Source organism: Triturus cristatus, chromosome 9 (genome assembly GCF_964204655.1).
Source record: "Triturus cristatus chromosome 9, aTriCri1.1, whole genome shotgun sequence".
Classification (NCBI taxonomy): Eukaryota; Metazoa; Chordata; class Amphibia; order Caudata; family Salamandridae; genus Triturus; species Triturus cristatus.
Genome location: NC_140592.1, coordinates 446538317 through 446559022, shown reverse-complemented (window position 1 = coordinate 446559022; position 20706 = coordinate 446538317). Strand labels below are relative to the sequence as shown.

The 20706-nt window shown below is 42.3% G+C and overlaps 1 protein-coding gene across 1 annotated transcript in view; it reads left to right on the top strand.

The window, feature by feature from the left end:
• Positions 1-20706, top strand: part of LOC146798112 (cytochrome P450 2G1-like) — a 1220160-nt gene that overhangs the window by 1141958 nt on the left and 57496 nt on the right. The window contains exons 16-17 of the mRNA XM_085625336.1: positions 9234-9375; positions 17015-17202. Coding sequence (XP_085481462.1) covers positions 9234-9375; positions 17015-17202 — 330 coding nt within the window. The remainder of the gene's footprint in view (positions 1-9233; positions 9376-17014; positions 17203-20706) is intronic.

Genomic DNA, 20706 nt, shown 5'->3' with positions numbered 1-20706 from the left:
TCAAACTGCCACCCTTTCTCACCAAACCCACAGAGATGAACTTTGGAGTTCCTCAAGGATTGTCACTCAGCCCTATGCTCTTCAACATCTATATGGCCCCCCTCGCAGCCATCGTCAGACAGCACAGGCTCAACATAGTACCCTACACCGGTGACACCCTCATCCTCCCCCTTACCAAGGATCCCTTCCACCACCAGACCCAGCTTCCAGGTAAGAATGCAGGACGTTACATCCTGGATGAGCAGCAGCTGCCTGAATCTCGACTCGGAGAAGACTGAGGTCCTCGTCCTTGGACCCTACCCCACTGCATGGGACACCTGGTGGCTAACCGCCCTCGGCAGCCTGCCCACTCCCATGGACCACATCCGGAACCTCAGCATTGTACTCAACTCTTTCCTCTCCATGACCCGACAGGTCAACACAGTCGCCTCCACCTGCTTCAACACACTCTGCATCTTTCACAAGACCTTCAAATGGATCCCCAGAATATAGAAAGACCATCACCCATGCACTCATAAACAGCAGACTGGACTACGAAAAAGCCCTCTATGCCGGAATCCGCAAGTCTCTGCTCCGCAAACTCCAGACCATGCAGAACACCTCAGCCAGACTCGTCCTCGGCATCCCTCGACAAGAACACATCTCCCAAAACCTGCAAGACCTCCACTGGCTCTCCGTCGAGAAGAGAGTAGCCTTCAAGACACTCACCCATGCGTACAAATGCCTCCACAACACCGGACCCCAATACCTCAACGAGAGAATCTCCTTCCACATACCCAAGAGAAACCTCCGATCCGCCGACCTCGCCCTTGCCGAAACCCGGCTCATCTGAGGAGCCAGAACGGGTGGAAGAACCTTCTCCTACCTTTGCGGCCAAGACCTGTAACATGTTCCCGGTCGACATCAGATGCTCCCCCTCTCTGCACAGCTTCAGGAAGACCCTTAAGACCTGGCTCCTTGACTGTCTGGAGCTGCTTACCCCCCCCCCCCCCAGCGCCTTGAGACCCTCAAGGGTGAGTAGCAGGCTTGACAATTCCATGATTGATTGATTGATTTATTGATTCCATCTATTCCCTGAGCGGAGCAAAGGCCAGCTTAAAATATCTTTTTTCGAATAAAGATTACTTACTTAATGCTAAAAATAAAAACCTGAAATTAAGAGCTGTCTCCTGTTAACCAAAAGCAAAAATGGAGAGGAAAGAGTGACAACGATCTATGGGGTATATTCCTCTCCTGTTGATGTCTACATATATGCCTGTCAGTGCATGAGAATTTTTAATGATCGCTTGTTTTTCTCACTCTTAGATGAGTTTGCATGAGAAAGGAAACTGTGTTCCTTAGTAGGTTCTTCACTCTGTAGTTTTATATTAGAGTGTCTGGCTTTTCATGTTTTTTTTTTTTTACTTGTAAGGACCCTGGGAGATCCTATTTAAGGGGTATGTTTGTTCCTTCTTGTCGCTCCAAGTAGCTCTTACTTCTATTGAAGATGGGCAAATATACTCAGAAGAGAAATCATAGCTCTCCCTTCTTCTGTGCAGTCCTCTTTTCAATGCCTAACGAGAAAATCCAGGCGGAGAGTACAGTCATCTCTTATGAATTAAAAGAATCTCCAGGAGTTGGTGAAATTGTTAACTGAGGTCATTGACACGCATTCGAACAGTGGTCCTTAACCTGTGGTCCAGGACCCTGGGTGTGCGCAAAGCCTTCTCAGGAGGGCAGTGACTGCATGAAAAATTTTAGACTGTTCTTTAAATGTGAAGAATTTGGAACTGGAAGCTAAAAACTTCATTTGTATGCTCAGATTGGTTTGTGAGACAGTGCAAGTGTATCAAACAAAATATAGTATGGATGATGAGATGCCTCACCTAAATTTAGAAAAGCTCCTCCCTTCCCAATAAAACTTAAATTGTGAATTTCCTTATCATAGTAGTTACAACCCACCCTTCTTGTAACCTTTGTCAAAAATGTAATTAGGGACTTGATATTACAGGATGTTATTGTGGAGGGCAGTAGAGTTTATATTACGGGCATGATTGTCATGCTGCATAAACAGAGAGGAAAGCTTGAAAAGGGTGACAAGTTTAGCAAGTGAGGGTACATTTCAGAGACTCGTCGTTTTGAGTTGCATGGTACTGAAAGCATGGTAACATTGTTTGTGATATACCATTGCCATGCACTAAATCCACCCCAGTGTCATGCAACCCTGTGGAACCGAGAAAGACCACGTGGGACCAATTTTCCAGTTGTAAAACCACATGGAGTTCCCAATTCGATGGGGATTAATGCTGACATTTTCCAGCTGCTCTAAGCAGATGGTAAACATATGCTGGGACTTCTGAGGGTGGAGGCGGAGAAAGATGAGAGATGGAGAAGAAAGGGGAAGAGGCTTTTTGGCAGGGGGACCATTAGGTGCTCCCCTCCCCATCAGAAAAAAAAGACTGAGTCGTGCCAAAGCATCATGCAATTTTACCGTGCAGAATTACCACACGTTAAATCAGGACTGGTTCTCTTACACCCCAAAAAACATGGATGCGGAAAAACCACCTATTTTGAGTCAGGAAAATCCATGGTCAACTGCAGAAAAAAGGTTCCTAGCAGGTCACACTTGAAGGATGTGCAAGCCTGGGTAAAGTAAATCAGAAGAGTAAGATGGCGAGGTAGGATCAGGGCAAGAATAGAGCTTCAGTAAGCATAATTTCTCATTTGGCACATTCTCAGTCCTCTACAAATATTGTCGCACCATGACATTTAACCTGAAATTATAGGGAAAAGAACTAAGAATTGTGAAAGCCTAGGTCTTTGACATAGAGCAAAGTTTAACTCAACACTGTTTCTTTGTATTTTAGAAGTTAAAAATTAATGATGAGAGGGCGATGAAGTTCATGTTTTGGACTAAAGCCTCTACCTTTGTGTAATTTCAGTACACTAACATGTGGCAAGAGCTTACAATTCACTGTAGATCATGGGTGCTCCACGTGATTCCTGGAGGGACAGGCCCATGCTAGACTTTCAGAATCTCACACATAAAATACATTTTCATATAAATAATCTGAATTGACATCCAGACTTTTTACATTGGACACTGCTGTCTTAGGCAATTTGTTCACATCATAAAAAGATCAATAACATTTTCTATCAAATGGTGATAGTTGCATGCAGTGTGCCCTGACTTAGAGATATGAACTCAGCTACTTTACTTTACATATCATGTGATCTTGGTAAAATCATGTTGCCCCCTATAGCCATGTTATTCTGAAATTTAATTAACAGCGTTTACTTAGTAGTTAATTTACTCTGATCTTAATATGGGTCTCAAAAGAAATGTAACAATCACTAACTGATGCATATTTTGTCCCGCAGGGATGTGCAAAATGTTGTTTTTTCGTTCAGTGGTAAGCAACAGAGCTAATCTGTAAAGCTTGTGTATCCGTTTCCATGTCCCGAATATGAATAAGATGCTACTTTCATCTGTGTCACGATTGGAAAACATTTCCCGCCCATTCACACCCATGAGAAGGCAGGTGAAAGGAAGATTACTGCCAACTATATGATTATACCATTGCTATAGCCCTGCAGGACCAAATAGGATGCTCTTGAGAGGCTGTGGAAAGGGCCAATCCTGTGATATCCTTGGGGTCGAGGAGTTCTTGATATCACTTCTGGTACCCTTGGGATGCTGAAGAACTGATGTCTATGAAGTTGAGGTCCATGCGACTGTCTACTTGTGCTCTGAGAGAGCCTGGATTGGAGGAGGAGTCAGAAATCAGGGTTACATTATATTGGCAGTATAATAAACAAAGCCGCAAATACAAAATATAGTTCAGCACTGACACTGATGCGAGTACGTATACATTGTGATACCCAGCTTACCGGAAAATACTTCTTTCCCACCAGTGGCGTAACATAGGCCCCCACATACTCTGCGGTGTGGGGTGGCCCCAAGCCCCACAGCCCATTACCCTGACCTGAGAGTTCCTGATTAAGATCTGAGGGCGGCCCTCCATGTACCTTGCATGAGGGGCCCCTAAAGTTTCGTTACGCCACTACTTCCCACTACTTGAATCGATCGACAGTAATGTGGAATACAGTGGGACCCGGTCGCTATTCCATCGGGCCAGTGGAGGGAAAGTCATTACAGGGGGGTGTCACCTTTTTAAGATTCTACAAAAGCCTGGACATAATACTTAAATGGAACTTTATGTAAATTTGCCTGTCTTCCTTCTTAATTAACATGGCTTTTCTCTTTACTTTAATCATCAATCGGGGATCATTAAGGCTGTTTTAGAACACAGTTTAAAGTGCTTAATTCTTATATTTATTATTGAAAGTATGCATTGATAAGGGGGATAAAACAGCTGTTCATGATTTTTCTAATTTTTATGTGGGACAAGCCATTAAAATACTGATCATGCCCGTAAAAAACAAGCACTGGCAAAGCCAATAGCTTGTGCCTATGTGAGAGCTATTTTCTTTGCCAATGTCTTTTAGCCTTGATGTACGCAGCATGCTGTTCAGCATGACTAAAAGTTAGTGGTGTGTCATAGAGTAGAAAAGAGGAGAGTGGAGTAGAGTAGCGCAGAGTAGAGTGGCATAGAACAAAGTAGAGTGATGTTGAATAGAGTGGTGTACAGTGGAGTAGCATAGAGTAGAGTGGCGTAGAGTAGAGTGGCATAGAGTAGTTTAAAGTAGAGTGGCATTGAGTAGAGTGGCGTAGAGTGGAGTAGCATAGAGCGGAGTGGTGTTGAGTTGCATAGAGTGGACAGGCATAGAGTAGGGTGGAGTTTAATTGCATAGAATAGAGTGGCGTAGAGTGGACTGGAGTGGCGTAAAGAGGAGTGGTGTAGAATAGACTGGCATAGAGTGGGATACAGTGCCGTAGAGTGGAGTGGCGTAAAGTAGAGTGCCATAGAGTGGGGCGGAGTAGAGTGGCATGGAATATAGCGCATTGAGTGTAGTGGCGTAGAGTGGAGTGTGTAGAGTTCTGTAGATTGGCATTGTGTGGAGTGTTATTTAGTGGCATAAAGTACAGTGGCATAGAGGAGAATGGCATTGAGTAGAATGGTGTAGAGTAGAGTGGCATAGAGAGGAATGGAATAGCTTGGAGTAGAGTGGCATAGAGTGGAGTGGTGCAGAGTGGTGTGATGTGGAGTAAAGTATCATGAAGTAGAGTGGCACTGAGTAGAGAGGAGTGGAGTGGTCTTGGGTAGAGTGGAATGGCATAGAGTGGAGTGGCATAGAGTTGAGTGGCATGGAGTTGCATAGTTTGGTGTAGAGCAAAGTAGAGTGGTGGGGAGTATAGTGTTATAGAGTAGAGTGGCATGGAGTTGCATAGAGTGGTGTAGAGCAGAGTAGAGTGGTGGGGAGTATAGTGGCGTTAAGTAGAGTGGAGCATGGAGTAGAGTGGTGCAGAGCAGAGGCATAGAGTAGAGTGCCATAGGATGCCATGGGGTGGAGTAGAGTGGGATGGAGTAGAGTGGCATTGAGTGGAGTGGCTTACAGTAGAACGGCATTGAGTGGGGTGTGCAGAGTTCTGTAGAGTGACATTGTGTGGAGTGATATAGAGCAGAGTGGCGTAGAGAACAGTGGCATAGAGGAGAATGGCATAGAATAGAATGGTGTAGAGTAGAGTGGCGTAGAGGGGAATGGAGCAGCTTAGAGTAGAGTGGCATAGAGTGGAGTGGTGCAGAGTGGCGTGGTGTGGAGTCGAGTGGTGTTGGGTAGAGTGGAATGGCAGAAAGTGGAGTGGCTTAGAGTAGAGTGGCGTAGAGTGGAGCGGAGTTCCATAGAGCGGTGTGGAGCAGAGTAGAGTGGTGGAGAGTAGAGTGGTTTTGGGTAGAGTGGAGCATGGAGTAGAGTGGCGCAGAGCAGAGGCATAGAGTGGCATTGTGTGCAGTGAAGTGGCATAGAGTGGAGTGACAAAGTGTAGAGTGGCATAGAGTAAAGTGGTATGTATTGAAGTGGCATAGAGTGGAGTGGCATAAAGGGGATTGGTGTAGAGTGTAATGGCATAAAGTAAAGTTTAGTGGCGTAGAGTAGAATAGAGAGGCATAGGTTGGTGCAGTGTAGAGTGGGGTGGAGTGGCATAGAGCGGCATAGGGTGGAGTCACGCAAATTGGCATAGAGTGGAGTGGCATAGAGTAGAATGGTATAGATGGAAGTGATGTAGAGGCGCTTAGACTGGAGTGATGTGATGTAGAGTGGAGTAGAGAAGAGTGATGTAGAGTAGAACAATTGTGGGTGTAGGTAACTAAAGCATCAATAGAGATGTCAGAGAGAGTGAAGGCAACATAAATCAGAAGCCTTATGCCGGTGTTTAAAGTAGGAAAGCATGTTGCGTGTCCAGGGATAATAACAAAATACATATAAAATAGAAAAATGGTGTGTTGCAAAAAGATATAGAAGAACAAAAGCGAGGTAGAAAACATGTATTTGTTTTATGCTCTAGGGAAGGAGTAACACAAGCAAGGAAGGGAAGCCTACGGGAGCTAAGCAATTGAAAGATTGAAAATGAGAGTGACAACGAAAACAACTAATGGTATGCTGTGGGAATGTTGTACACCCACTGAATTGTAAACAAGACATCTTGCAGCACAGCAGACGCACTGTGTAGGCGAGATCTAAACAGTCAGGGAGCACCTCATTTAACCTTAACTTGACAAGCTAAACTCTGAATTTAGAGAGTACATACAAAGATGACCTCTGAGAGACTGCTGCCTCATGATGGGTGTAAATACTTCTCGAGGAATAAGCCTAGAACAGATAGAAAAATCACATCTTGGGACATAAATCATAATGAAGTGGTTGTACCAGAAATGAGCCCAACCATTTATGAAGGGAATGTTGTGAGATACTGTGTTATCATCACCCACTTGTATATTGTATGACCACTGAAGTCGATTGAAGTTCCTTCCTCTGCCTTTCAGAAGGGAAAAGTACTCCTGAAGCTGGAACATATGCTAAGGTATTTAGGGCAGCTCAGAAATGAAATAAAATACCAGCAGCAAGGTGAGACTGTGAGTACTGATAACCATCAAAGGTCCAGCTTCTTCCAAGAAGTGGTGACTGCTAAATCTTTGCTTGCATTGAGAGGTGAAAACCCTTGTGCCACTGATTTTATCAATTATAGGGAAGAAGTGTTACTGCTGTTCAGTACTGATATAGCTCCATTTAATTGGCCTGGTCCTTCATTACGAGTTGCCCAGTTAATTGCGATATATGTTGTAGCTGCTGTTACCGGTCACATCACGATTATGAGTTTTGTGATAAATATGGGCAGGCCAAACCTGCATATTCCGGAACATGCAGAGTTTTGCACAGGAAGCACCAAAATCTGCATACTATTTCCCAAAATAAGTATTTGGGTAGTATTTATTGCACTTGATACATTTTGACTCAGGGGAGTCAGAATTTATAAGATGCCATAATTATCAAACCACTTGAAGAGGCACTCGTAATAAGGGCCATAGTAGAAAGTGTGTTCACCATCTTCACAGGCCTTCATTATGAGATGGTTAGATATTTGCAAAACCTGTGGTAAAGGCAAGACACATGGATTACCGCCCAATCAACCTGTGGTAAATGTAAGACAACTGGATTACCACCTAATCATCACTCTATAAGATACAATATGATGCAGTATTTATGTATTACAAGTATTGTACTCCCAACAGAAGCACAGATGCATAGGATCCCCATGCCTTAGAAGTAAGCTTGTTCTAAGTCCACACCAATAAAGTAATAAAAACCGGCTGACAGATCGGGCTTTCTTGAATCTCAGTCTCTTGGTAAAACCATCAAAGAGAATCCCCCACTAGTCGTATGGCTCTTTGATTATCTAAGTGCAAGAAAGGAGCTAACTCAGGGAGACATTCCAAGTACAGTGAAACCAATGTGGTTCCATAAGAACGACAGAGAGGATAGTGTTCAACCTTAAGGGTGTTATTAACCACATTTTGTTCAGATTAGTTAAAACAGTAAGCAAAATTGGAAGAAAAATATAGTAAGATCATAAATATTTAAATGATCATGCAATCTGGATTTGTGTGATCAGAAACAATATGCAAAATACAATAACATACAGCAAGCAAACTTCTAAGGGGAAGGTGTCAACTTCAAATAAACCAAACGCAAGGCTCAAAAAGGGAAGGATAAGGCCTCAAGCATCAAGCTTAACACTCTGAGTAGGGGAAATCTGGAGAGATGAGAAAAAGTCTTCTCTCAGCTAAGTCAGGACAGGATCTCCTCTACTTTTCTAAAGATTACACAATTAAATCATTAAAGAAGATTCTAGAAGGCTTCTTCTTATCTTTTTCACCAAACAAACCAATCAAAAGACAGTGTTCTCTAGGAACAGGTAGACTCCTGAGTTTCCCAGCTCTCAGTCAAAGGTTTAAACATTTGGATGGACCTGGATGTAACATCAGTTTAGTCTGCATGGTGCAGAAGGTCTTCCCCATCGTCTCAATCTTCATCTCCGAAGCCAAATTCCATTTAAAGAGTTCAGGAGTCAGCTAATCTAATGCAATGCACAAAAACCCTATTCTAACTTAACGAGGCACATAATAAGACACCTGCAAAGAAGCAAAAAACAGGAACTTGCAACACAATTTATAGAAATGTAAAATGTGCACTCTGGCCTAGTTATAAGTTAGGCCAATATTAGATTCAGAATAGACTCCAAACAAGTACAATTAGAATTTCTGATTATATCCAATACATTTAAGAAAGGCTACACATTCCCTTATAACAAATATATTTATTACAACTCCACTAAATATATGGATGGCTCTCATCTGCATGGATGCATAGCAACTCACTACAATAGGTTAATAAAGGCACACAGTTAAACACAAATCCAGAAAATAGGTTACATATTAAAGAGGTTTGTCATTTAATTGTACTGCTGTATGGACTTGTGTTTATCATCACATCCCTTTGTTGTGCAATTTAGGGCTTTTCTGCCTCAGAAAGGGTAATACCATACATTTCCCATAGTTACTGGGCCCTTTTTGTGCATGTGATTCCTTGATTCTGGGCTGATTTCCATGCACTCTTTCCATCTGAAGTGCACAGAAAAGCATTTCTTTAACCAAAGCAGTAATATATGCTCACATGAAGAGTAGGTGAGGGAATGGTAGAATGTTGTCTGGGAATCTGTGTTAATGGAGAATGTTTGGGTACACTGAGTATATGTGTGACTAACTGTCAAATGTATAATCTTATCTTTCACGCAGGAAAAGAAAAATCCCACCAGTCACTTCAACTACGAGACCATGTTGAAAACCACAGTCAATGTCTTCTTTGCTGGAACAGAGACTGTGGGCTCTACCCTAAGATATGGATTCAGAATTCTGCTGAGGCACCCTGAAGTTGAAGGTACAAAGGGGACTGTGCTCAAAGCATATGAAATCATAGCATTATTAAAAGCACTTATCACATCTGATATTATGTCATCTGAGAGAACACAGTGCATGGTAGAGTGGTGAGTCATGACTAATGTAGTGTAGTGTGTGAGGTGAGAATAATGTGTACAGAGGTGCGTGACATAGTAATTTGATGGTGATGCATACATTTTAAATTTAAGCTATAACGATAACTTTAGAATTTCTAATGTTCGTGTAGTTTAAGTTGGGTTTGTATTGAAAGTATAAATAACGTTTTCCTAACTATAACTTATCCTTAACCTTTGTTATTTCTATTGAATTACAGTGGTTTTTATTTTTGAATAAAAATGTGTTTCAAATCATAGTGCCAGGTGTTATTAAGTAGAGTGTCATACAGTGTAAAGTTTAGTTCCGTAGAGTGCAGTATTGTAGAGTGTAGAAGAGTTGAGTGTTGTAAAGTGGAGTGGCATAGAGTGGAATAGGGTGAAGTAGAGTGTTGTAATGTGGAGTATCATCTAAAGAAGTACCGTACAGTACAGTAGAGGAGTGTGTCATAGAGCGCAGTGCCATGTCATATAGTGGAGTGGAATGTCATCGAGAGGAGTGGAGTGGAGTGACTTGTTATTGAGTGTCATACAGTGTAGTACAGTGGTGTAGAGTGGTTGGGCATAGACTGGAGTAAAGTGGTTACGAGTGCCGTACAGTGTTGTAGAGTGGAGCAGAGTGCTGGACACTGGAGCAGCATAGAGCAGAGTATGGTACATTGGTGTAGAGTGAAATAAAGTGTAGTAAAGAGGAGTATAGTGGAGTGGATTACAATGGAGTGTAGTAGCATAGAGTGGAGTAGTGTCATAGAGTGTAGTGGTGGGTTGTAGAGTATGGTGGCATGGAGTCTAGTAGATGGTTTGAATGGCATACCGTTGAGTAAAGGGCCATACATTGGAGTATCGTATTGTATAGTACAGTGCAGTGGTGTATCGTACAGTATAGCAAAGTGTTGTAGACAAAGGAGAGTAGAGTGGCACACAGTTTAATAGATTTTGTAGAGTGTACTGGCATACAGTACAGTACGGTATTTTAGAGTGTGGTAGTGTGGCTTGGTGTGCAGTGGTATAGAGTAGAACAGAATAGAGTGCCGTAGAGTGGATTGCAGTAGAGTGGAGTTGTGGACTAAGCTGAGTAGAGTGGAGTACTGTGTCATAGAGTAGAGTGGAATAAAGTGGTGTGCGGTGGCATACAAAGAGTTGCGTACAGTGGACTAGAGTATCAGAGAGCAGCTTAGAGTGGAGTAGAGAGTTGTACAGTGGCAGACAGTGTAGTACAATGTTGTACAGTGGAGTGTAGGGGTATAGACTGGAGTAAAGTATCAAAGAGTGGAATATATTGTATTAGAGTGGAGTTGCATAGAGCACAGTAGTGTGTCGTACATTGGAGAGGCAAAGAGTGGTTTGTTGTACTGTGGCATAGAGTGAGGTAAAGTCTTGTACAGTGGAGTTGTCTGGAGTAAAGTCGAGGGAAGTGGGGTAAAATAGTGTGGAGTAAAGAATAATATAGTGTATTGATATGTTGTAGAGCAGAGTTGCATGGAGATTGAAGTGTGGTAGCATACAGTAGAGTAAACCGTTATAAATTAGAGTAGCGTCTCATACTGTATAGTGTAGTACTCTATTGTACTGTGTTGGAAACTATTGTAGAGTGGGGTAAAGTGCTGTGCAATACAGTTTACGAGCATAGAGTCGAGTAGAAACTTGGACAGTGGAGTGTATGGTAATGAAGGGAAGTAGAGTCTAGTAGAGTGGCATAGAGTGTAGTAGAGTTTTGTACAGTGGAGTTAAATAAAGTGGAGGAGAGTATACTGGAGTGGTGAACAGAGTAGTAGCGCACAGTGGAGTGGCATACAGCAAAATAATGTGCCCTGGAGTGTCATAGAGTTGAGCGGCATACAGTTGACTAGCGTAGAGTGGAGTGGTGTGGCGTGGAATAGCGTATAGTGGAGTAGCGCAAAGTTCAGTGGCGTACAGTGGAGTAGTGTAGATTGAAGTGGCATACAGTGGAGTCAGTGGAGTTGGATGCCATACAGAGTGGATTGGCGTACAGTGTAATAGCGTAAAGTGGTGTGGCACACATTTGAATAGCATAGAGTGGAGTACAGTGGAATTGCGTAGAGTGGAATTGTGTAGACTGGAATAGCGTATAGTGGAGTGGTGTACAGTGGAGTGGCATACAGTGGAGTAGAGTAGAGTGAAATAGCATACAGGGTAGCGGTGTAAAGTGGAGTGGCATCCAAGGCACTAGCGTAGCATGTAGAGGCATAGAGTTGAGTAGTGTGCACTGGAGTGGTGTGTCAAATAGTGGAACGGCATGCTGTGAAATAGTGTACACTGCAGTGTCATAGAGTTGCATGGCGTTCAGTGGAATAGCATAGAGTGGAGTAGCATACAGAGAATTAGCGTGTAGTGGAATCGCTTACAGTGGAGTGGCATACAGTGGAGTGGTGTAAACTGGAGTGCCGTACAATGGAATGGGGTAGAGTATAATAACATAAAGTGGAGGGGCATATAGTGGTGTGGCGTCCAATGGAATAGCGTATAATGGAGTGGCGTGAAGTGGAGTGACATTCACTGGAGTAGCGTAGAGTGGAGTAGCTTACAGTGGGGTGGCATACAGTGGAATAGACTACAGTGGAGTGTTGTAGAGTGGTGTGGCATAGAGTTGAACAGTGTAGATTGGAGTGGTGCACAGTGGAATGGCGCAGTGTGGAATAGCTTATAGTGGTGTACATACAGTGCAGTGGTGTACAGTGGAGTAGCGTAGACTGGAGTGATGTAGATTGGAGTTGCATACAGTGTAATAGCATAGAGTGGATTGGCGTGCAGAGGAGTTGTGTACTGTGTAATAGCATAGAGTGGAACAGCCCACAGTGGAGTGTCGTAGAGTAGAGAGGCGTCTAATGAAGTGGCGTAGAGTGGAATAGCATATAGTGGAGTGGTGTAGAGTGGAGTGGTTTTGAGTGGATTGGCGTAGAGTGGAGTTGTGTACACTGCAGTGGTATATACTAGAATAACATACAGGGGAGTGGTGTATAGTGTAGTGGTGTACAGTGGAGTGGCATACTGATGCATGTCAAATTTAGCAGTAATGTAGATTATGGTTTGCAGAGTAACGCAAAACAGAAAATTGCGCCACCTTGTGTTTCCACAGATTTACCAAGCAACGCAGGGCCACGCATGGTGGCCTTGCGTTGCTTTGTAAATCTGACTTAAGTATTGCATTGCCCATGAAACACCATGTGTGATGCAGTGGTACTGCAATACAATAATACTAGGCCTTAGTTATATTTTGGTCCAGATTATACCATGGTAACCACACGGTATACCGTGGTACATGGTGATAGCAAACCAGTATATAATTTGATAATGGCTTTTTTAGAAAATTAAAAGGCAGCCAAATTGTTTCTACGGCACTTTAGCTGTGTTCTATGTCAGGGCATTAGAAATAGGTAAGTAGTAGGTTTTATTGTTGTTCCCTACCTTTTACCAGTTTATTAAAGTGGTAATAGGTAGGAAGATTTATTTATATTTTTCTATATATTTTTACCACTTTATTGCCACTTTTTAAAAGTAGCAATAGGTAGGGAAATGTATTTATAATGTTCTACATATTTTTAAATACTTTTACGGAGCACTGCATTAGTACCTAGTAAGTACTGCTTTTTTAGTAATTTTGTTTCTAAAAATGCAAGTCGCATGGTGTTTTTTAGGTACTTCTGTGGTACTGCATACACTGTTTTTACAAAATTATGTCATGTGCTCGCCCACCAAGTGCAGTGCTGTAAGAACTACATCTCCCAAAATGCTTCATTTTCGGGCGGGTGTTGCGTGGGGAAACAAAGTTGAAACCAATGTGGCTGGTGTACTGCAGGGCAAGGTGCGGTGTACCCAGTTATGGTAAGTCCTGAAACCTCCCCGGGTCCCCGCATACATTTCAACCACGCAAATGAAAGTCAGTCCAGCTGTATGTTGACTATAATAAATCAACTTAACTACGTGAAGTCACGAGCTGCCAAACGGCAGCAAGCCCTGCTGAACAAACACTGCGAGGTGGGCTGGTGTCGATCCAATCCCTTGGAGAATGACGAAACCTGCAGATGCAGGAGCCAGTGTTGACACCTGCCAGCTTGCGAAACGGGGCCTCTTAACGCGCCTCTGGCTGGCGCGACAAATATCCAAAAGCCCTCCAGCATGCCAAAGGAAGAGGCCACACGGGGAATCCAGGTAAGAGATTTATTGGACAGCAGAAAAGGTGTGATGCATTTTGGCCGTGTGGCCTTCCTAAGACGCCGCTGCTCACCAAGAAAATAGCCACGCCTCCACCTTTGAATGGTACTGCAGTCTCCCATTGGTGGGAGCACCCTCCATCCCCAGTCATGTGCTCGCCCACCAAGTGCAGCGCTGTAAGAACTACAACTCCCAAAATGCTTCATTTTCGGCGGGTGTTGGGTGGGGAAACAAAGTCGAAACCAATGTGGCTGGTGTACTGCAGGGCAAGGTGTGGTGAACCCGGTTATGGTAAGTCCTGAAGCCTCCCTGGGTATATATATAAATATATATATATTTATTTAAGAACAGCAGTACCTCCTAGGTAGTAGCGTGGTACACTGTAAAAATCTTTTTTTAAATATCTATAAACTTACAATTATTTTTCCCTAACTACTACCACTTTACTCATGTATTACTTGGTAGGGGAAAAAATATATAACCTAATACTTACCTATATCTGAGGCTGCTTTAACCTTTCGTAAAGGTAGTTATTATCCAATCAGATAATAATGTCATCAACATGTACCAATGTACTTTTGCTATATTTTGGGGAATTCCTCAAAAGTACTATGGTCACAGATATAACTAAGTTTAAATTACGTATAACTTTAAAATTCTTACTCTACTTACCAGTAATACCAAAAAGGGTGATCTGCACACCATATTCTCAAATCCTGACAGATTTCATGAAAATTCGACGGGCCGTTTATGCCCTACCCGACATAAAAAAGTCTATGAAAAGTTCATTTTGGAAAAACTTGTCTGGTAACCCCTTTTTTTTGCACCCCCTTAAAGAATCACCTAAACAAAAGCTATAGGTTTTTTAAGTTTAATGGCGATTCGTCAAACAGGATCAAAGTTATTAGCAAGCAAGAATTAAATGAATTCATACAACTGGAAACCCTAAGGATAACTACAGTGTGGCTTCCACCACTCTGTAATATTGTTAAGGTACATGTATATGGGGCTAGATATAGAAAATATATACATACATACATATCTGTCAATATTGTTGTCCTCAATATTTTGGGCCCAATATTAAGATATAACAATAGTCCCTGGTCGATATTTAGAATCCACACCTCCTTTGGTACTGACGGAGCTGTTTGCAGTAGGCCTGTTTTCATCCCTCTCAATAGTTATGAGATTAGAATGTAACAGGACTCAACGTTATGAATGAGGAGTGCAAGCAATGCTACCATATAGTTAAAGCCATCTCATGTATCTAGAAAGCTTGAGATGGTATATAGAAGCACAACCACCACGAATCCTGTCAGCCTTGCACTTGCAGGTTCCAAGCCAGCAAACTAGAGGGGGGAGGTTCATATAGAGGGGTGGTCCAAAGCGGTGCATTTGGAATCATTGGAAGAGGTGAGGCCTGCAGTGCTCAGTACAACAAAGGCTGATAGGAATTGTCTGCCATTTGTAAAGTTGTAATACGCATATTTAAGTTGTTAAGTGTGAAAACATACTAACTGTGTACACAAACAGAAGGCAGCCAGCAAATGGCTGATGTTCACAAAGGACAGTAAGAGATTGTTGTAGCGGAAATTCCACGGTAATCTCAATTTGGAAAATCTAGGAAATGTGGCACCATTACCTCTGATTACCGTTACCCTGGTTTCCACTTAAGGTCGATGGATCTTTGCCACCGTTTCTGACCAGAGAGCTCCTACATAAGCATGAGCAATAAATAAAATGCAAATAAACATTTTATCCAATAATGAGAATTGTGAGTAGTTTTAAAGGGGTTTACTTTCCAATCAAAATTTAAGAATCTCTTACTCTTCATTCAGTAGTCAGGTATCAACCAGGTTACAGAATTGATAACATAAACATCAAGTTAGCACAAAGCATCATAATTTGCAAACAGCGTGTTCCAGAAAGGAAATAATTCCTATCCTAAGACCGTGGGGCTCAAATGATGTCAGTCAGAACTCCTGAAGAGTTCTAGAAGCAAGAGTGAGTTAGCATTTAAGCTGTTTCAGTCATTAATAATTGCAGAATCTCCTATGAAGAGAATTCAGGCATAGAGCAAATAAGCCTTGGCAAAGCCAATTAGTCAAAGCACAAATCAGAATGGAACTAAACCTACATCCAATCTGCCTACGTTCTGCTCTCCATCAAGGTCTGCCCTCTCCTGCACTGCATCTACAAATCACTTCTGCTCTCCTCCCTTCATTTCTGCGTCGGAGTGTAAAACCCCCCTGCAGCCTTGCGTCTCTAACTCTCTCGCTGTCTGTCTCTCTCAAAGGGCTCCTAAAGTTTTCCTGTCTGTATTCTGAAAAGTGTTCTCCAGAAACTCCTAACTAGGAACGCGATTACCAAAGAATACTGTTACAAAGCATGTAGCGTGACTTTTCTTCCTCCAACTGGAATCCAGCATTCTCCAAAAGGATGCCTCCACCCATCGGCAGATTCATACGTCATCGCTCAGACAGGCGAAGAACATTCCCACGGCAAACTCTGCATCGTATTTAATACAATTTCATCTCCTAACCTTCCTTTTAAAATGAGATATTTTATTTTTAACTACACACATAACATGAGCTGCAAAAGAACCTTTTTAATTAAGCAAGAAACATTGAACATGGTAATGCACTTTTAAAATACCTGTTTTCTATTCTCACTAAAGTAAAGAATTAAATGAGGCTACAACATTACCAGCAACTACAGAGATAAAGCTCAGACCGAGGTCACAGCTGTAAATTATGCCACTGTTCTCTTCACATTGAGAGAAAAAGATGCCTTTGCTTATCTTGAAGGTCAAAAGAAAATAACAGAGCAAGCTTAATCACAAGCTGGTTCTGTTTTCTACATTATAAAATGTTGTGTTAATTCTAATACAAGTTATTTTCTACTAATGAACATTTAACATTTTCACAAGTTAGGGTCACATTTTCACAGTGAGAACAAAATCTAACTAAACACATTTAAATCAAGCTATGAATTACTTGCACATGGGTTAAATAAATTGCTAAATGAAAGTGTCTGGCTAAAGTCTGTGAATGCCAGAGCTCATGCTTTCACTCTGTGGCACAAAAATCCGTGTGTCACTTTTCAAATGCAGTTTTTCATTTCTGAAGCAAAGTCAGGTTTTACATTAGTAAAGAAAGCACAGATTTAGGCTCTTTCAAGATAAAAGACAACATTTGCTAAAACTGCACTCTAGTGGGTGTATTTAAATGATTTGTATTTGGCATACTCGAAGAGTCAGACAGTCTTTTTCTCCTTTCAGTATTTCTGAATCAGTTACTTTATGAAGTGACATCTGAACTAACTAGTAAGTATTTTGCCTTTCCTTGCCCATAGAAAAGGTCCATGAAGAGATTGATAGTGTTATTGGGCGGGACCGCCAGCCCAGCATGGAAGATAGAATCAAGATGCCCTACACAGAAGCCGTGATCTACGAGATTCAGCGCTATGCAGACATCGTCCCCATGAGTGTGCCCCACACTGTGACTCGGGACATCAAGTTCAGAGGCTACGACCTGCCTGAGGTGAGGTTTCCTTGATTAGTATTAGACATCAGTAATATATTTGACTTTTGTTGTCTGGTGTTGAGACATATTCTAAGTGAATCTGTCACAGTGAAGATGATGGTTGTACTTCCTTTCTGATTTCAAATTCTCCTGTAGGACAGAATTTCTTGCTGATTGCAAAGGCTGCAGTGCCCTTTTCCAGAAATGGTTCTGGCTAATGTTCAACTTTCAACTTTTCTACATAGTCCCTACAGTTTTATCTCATAGAGCATCATTGATCACACTTTATCCTGAAACATTTGGACAAGGTATGTGGCCATCTGGGCACCATGCTTGAGCCCAGTGCAAAGGGTCTCATTGGATGATATGTTATCCTCAGCTCTTACTTTGGATGTAATTGCAGTAGCGGCTGCTATCAGACCCAGGTGGGTGAAGAGGGGAGTGGGGATGGGAACAAAAAAAACACATACTTTGCTACGTCCACTGCATCTCTCCTCTGTCCTCTTCTTCCTGGCTCCGGTCAGCAGCAGGAAGCTTCCATGCTCCCCTAAGCCAATCATAATGCTGCAATGCAGCATTGTGATTGGTCTGAGCGCCATGGCTCAGCGCTCAGATGGGGACTGGGAGGCTTTGCATGTTACTCACCAGGCTGTGTAATGCAGCCTGGTGGGGAACATGCAAAGTATGCATGACTGTTTTGATGGTGCAAGAGGGCCAGCCAAGCAGTCCTGCGCACTTAAGGAGTGCAAACCACTCTTCTCCCTGTTATACCCAGCCTCACCCACCCCGAAAGCCACTGACTCTAATAGGAAAACTTAAATGATAATAACGACACGTTATTATATTATCATTTTAGTTCCCCTATTGAGCAGTGGGATGACGCTCCTCCGCTTTGACAGAGGAGCCGCCACTGCGTAATTGATTTCTCTGACCTCTTTGGTGTGAGGATGGATCCCTGGTAGATGACACTTGAATGTTAATCAGTATCTTTCAAGACTCGTGTTCTCCAGAACACAATTATAAATGTGATTTTATGTCAAAATATCAATGACAAAAATAATGTTTAATTTTAATATTGCAGTCTAAATATTGTTTACAATAATGTTGCTGCAATCGGTGTACATTTTATATTATTAACTCCAATAGAGTGGAATTTGATTAAATGATAGTTAAGACAGTCGATTTTTGTCAGACGATATTTAGACCACAATATTCGGGCACTATACCCATACATTTATTGCATAATTGCAAATGGATTGAATAGAGTGAAAGCAACTAGGTATGCTAGATTCCATTTGTCAGTGACCCGGCCCTTCATATCATAGAAACTCTACCTCTGAGTTGAAGTAGAGGTGAGCAACGAGTGTTACCATATGGGAATCCAAACACTCCTTCTCAGGGCCCCCTCGAATATGGCTTGATGTACCCAACAAATGTCCAGTTAAGCTTCAGAAGGGTATCTTTGCCAAGCCTTTGTCTGAGCTGTTGATTTTAATTCAAATGATGCACCATAGATCAACGTGATCTAAAGGCACCTTTTTTGAGTCTCTTGGTATTCTTTATGCCCACACACTTTGGTACATGTTAATTAATTGTTAGTGAAACTGTAGCCTCAGTACAAAGAAGTTTATTGGTATTTATTCCTTTTGACCCTTTGATGGGGACTTTTGTAAATATAGTTGCGTCAAAATAGTATTCCTCCATTACTCTGTGGCAGTGGCGTAGCTAGGGGGGCCCCAGGCACTCTTTTGGGGGCTGCCGCGTGGTACAGGTGGCCTGTTGTGGCGGCCATTATAATTTATTTGGGGACACTGTGTCCCCAAATAAATTATAAAGGCCGTCGCGGCCGCAACGGGCCACCAGTGATGCGCGCGCAGCCCAGTTTGAAAGTGCAAGCAGGGAGCTGCCTGCACCTAACCTGCTGTTTGTAGTAACTGCTAGTGCGCCAGCGCCTGCAGTTCAGTGCTTCAAAAATTGCTGCTGCGAAGTCCTGCGTTTGTGTTTTCTCAGCTGCTTGACTGATGGTCCGTCCGTCCCAGCCTCCAGGGCCATCAATCAATCTTGTAGCACGCGAGTGCTACCAATGACGGCCCTGGGCGACATTAAATGATTTATTTTGGCCAGTCCTCGTGATGAGAAAGAGGTAGCAGTAACGCGTCACACGCTTCATGCTACGCGCTCTCGCACTCATTCTGGCCTGGGGCAGTCAAGTGGCAGTGCTGCTCTCTAGGCGATTTGCTGGCTCTGGAGTCTGGCTGCTGATTAAGTGAACGAAGTTCGAACCAACCACCCCTGCCTGCCGTAGAGACCCTGGAGCGAGTCACGAGTGGGGTAAGAGGAGAGTTTTCAGAGGGGATATTTAGTGAGTGGCAGAGTGGAAGCATACCTGCCAAGGTTTCAGATGTGTGACATTTTCTCATAACTTCAGACTCTTCAGTGTAATTATGATTGACATTTCAACGACTATGAGCATAGCTGCCAAGGTTTCAAATTGCTATGTGAGACATTTTCATAATTAAATTGTAATTATGAGTGACATTTTAACGACTATGAGTGACACTTTTTTGCGAACAAAACTCAAGCAATGAAGACGAGGGAAACATATATATATCAGTAATTACAGCCATTTGAGCAATGAGAAACTCTAAGAGGACTAAAACTGGTGCAGGACTCCTAATTACCATAAAATTATGAAAATATCACACCTGGCCATCTGAAAGCTTGGCAGCTATGCACTTTGAGGCTGCTCTTTACCAACTGACGTTGGAACTACTCAAAACAACAATGTACAGTAGAACCCTTATTACTGTGTATCATCAGTGACTTGTCCATGCACATCAAGGGTTGAATCTCTTTGGCAGTACCCCCATATAAGTCATGTAGATTGCACAATTTTCTTCTCTAATGTATAATTTAGATGTAGCTTACTCAAATGATTTTAACTTATGCTGGTAATATATTTTAACAGGGGGTCACAGTAGTGTAGCACAATTCAGCCCATCCCATAATCTCCATGATTATCTCATGTACATCCAGGGTTCGATTCCCTGGCTTTAAATCACTTCATTTTCAGTTTGATTGTTATTATCTTCTTTAATTTAGTCATAATGTGTGGTATTATTTTGGCAATATATTTAAATAGACACACCTAACAGCATCTCATGTAAGTTTAGCATAATGCAGCCTACCTGGTTTGCTCAAGACTCACCTATGTACATCTACTTCCTTTAATCTAGATGTATTTCACTTGTATTTTAGCAGCTGACAATCACACTTAACGTGCTTCATGTCCTCTTTGTCTTGTATCTATTTATTTGCACTGCACATTTCTTTATTTCGAAACATTGACCATTCTTGGCCCACATCACTGTGGTAGAACATGCTTCACCACCTATCAACCATTAATCCCCAGGGCTTGATTATCAGGTTGCATCTTTCAACATTCCATTGCCTTGTTTGCTTTCTTTTATTGTAATTGATTTTCTAAATACATTTGTGACGGTTAACCCTTAACGTTGTGCC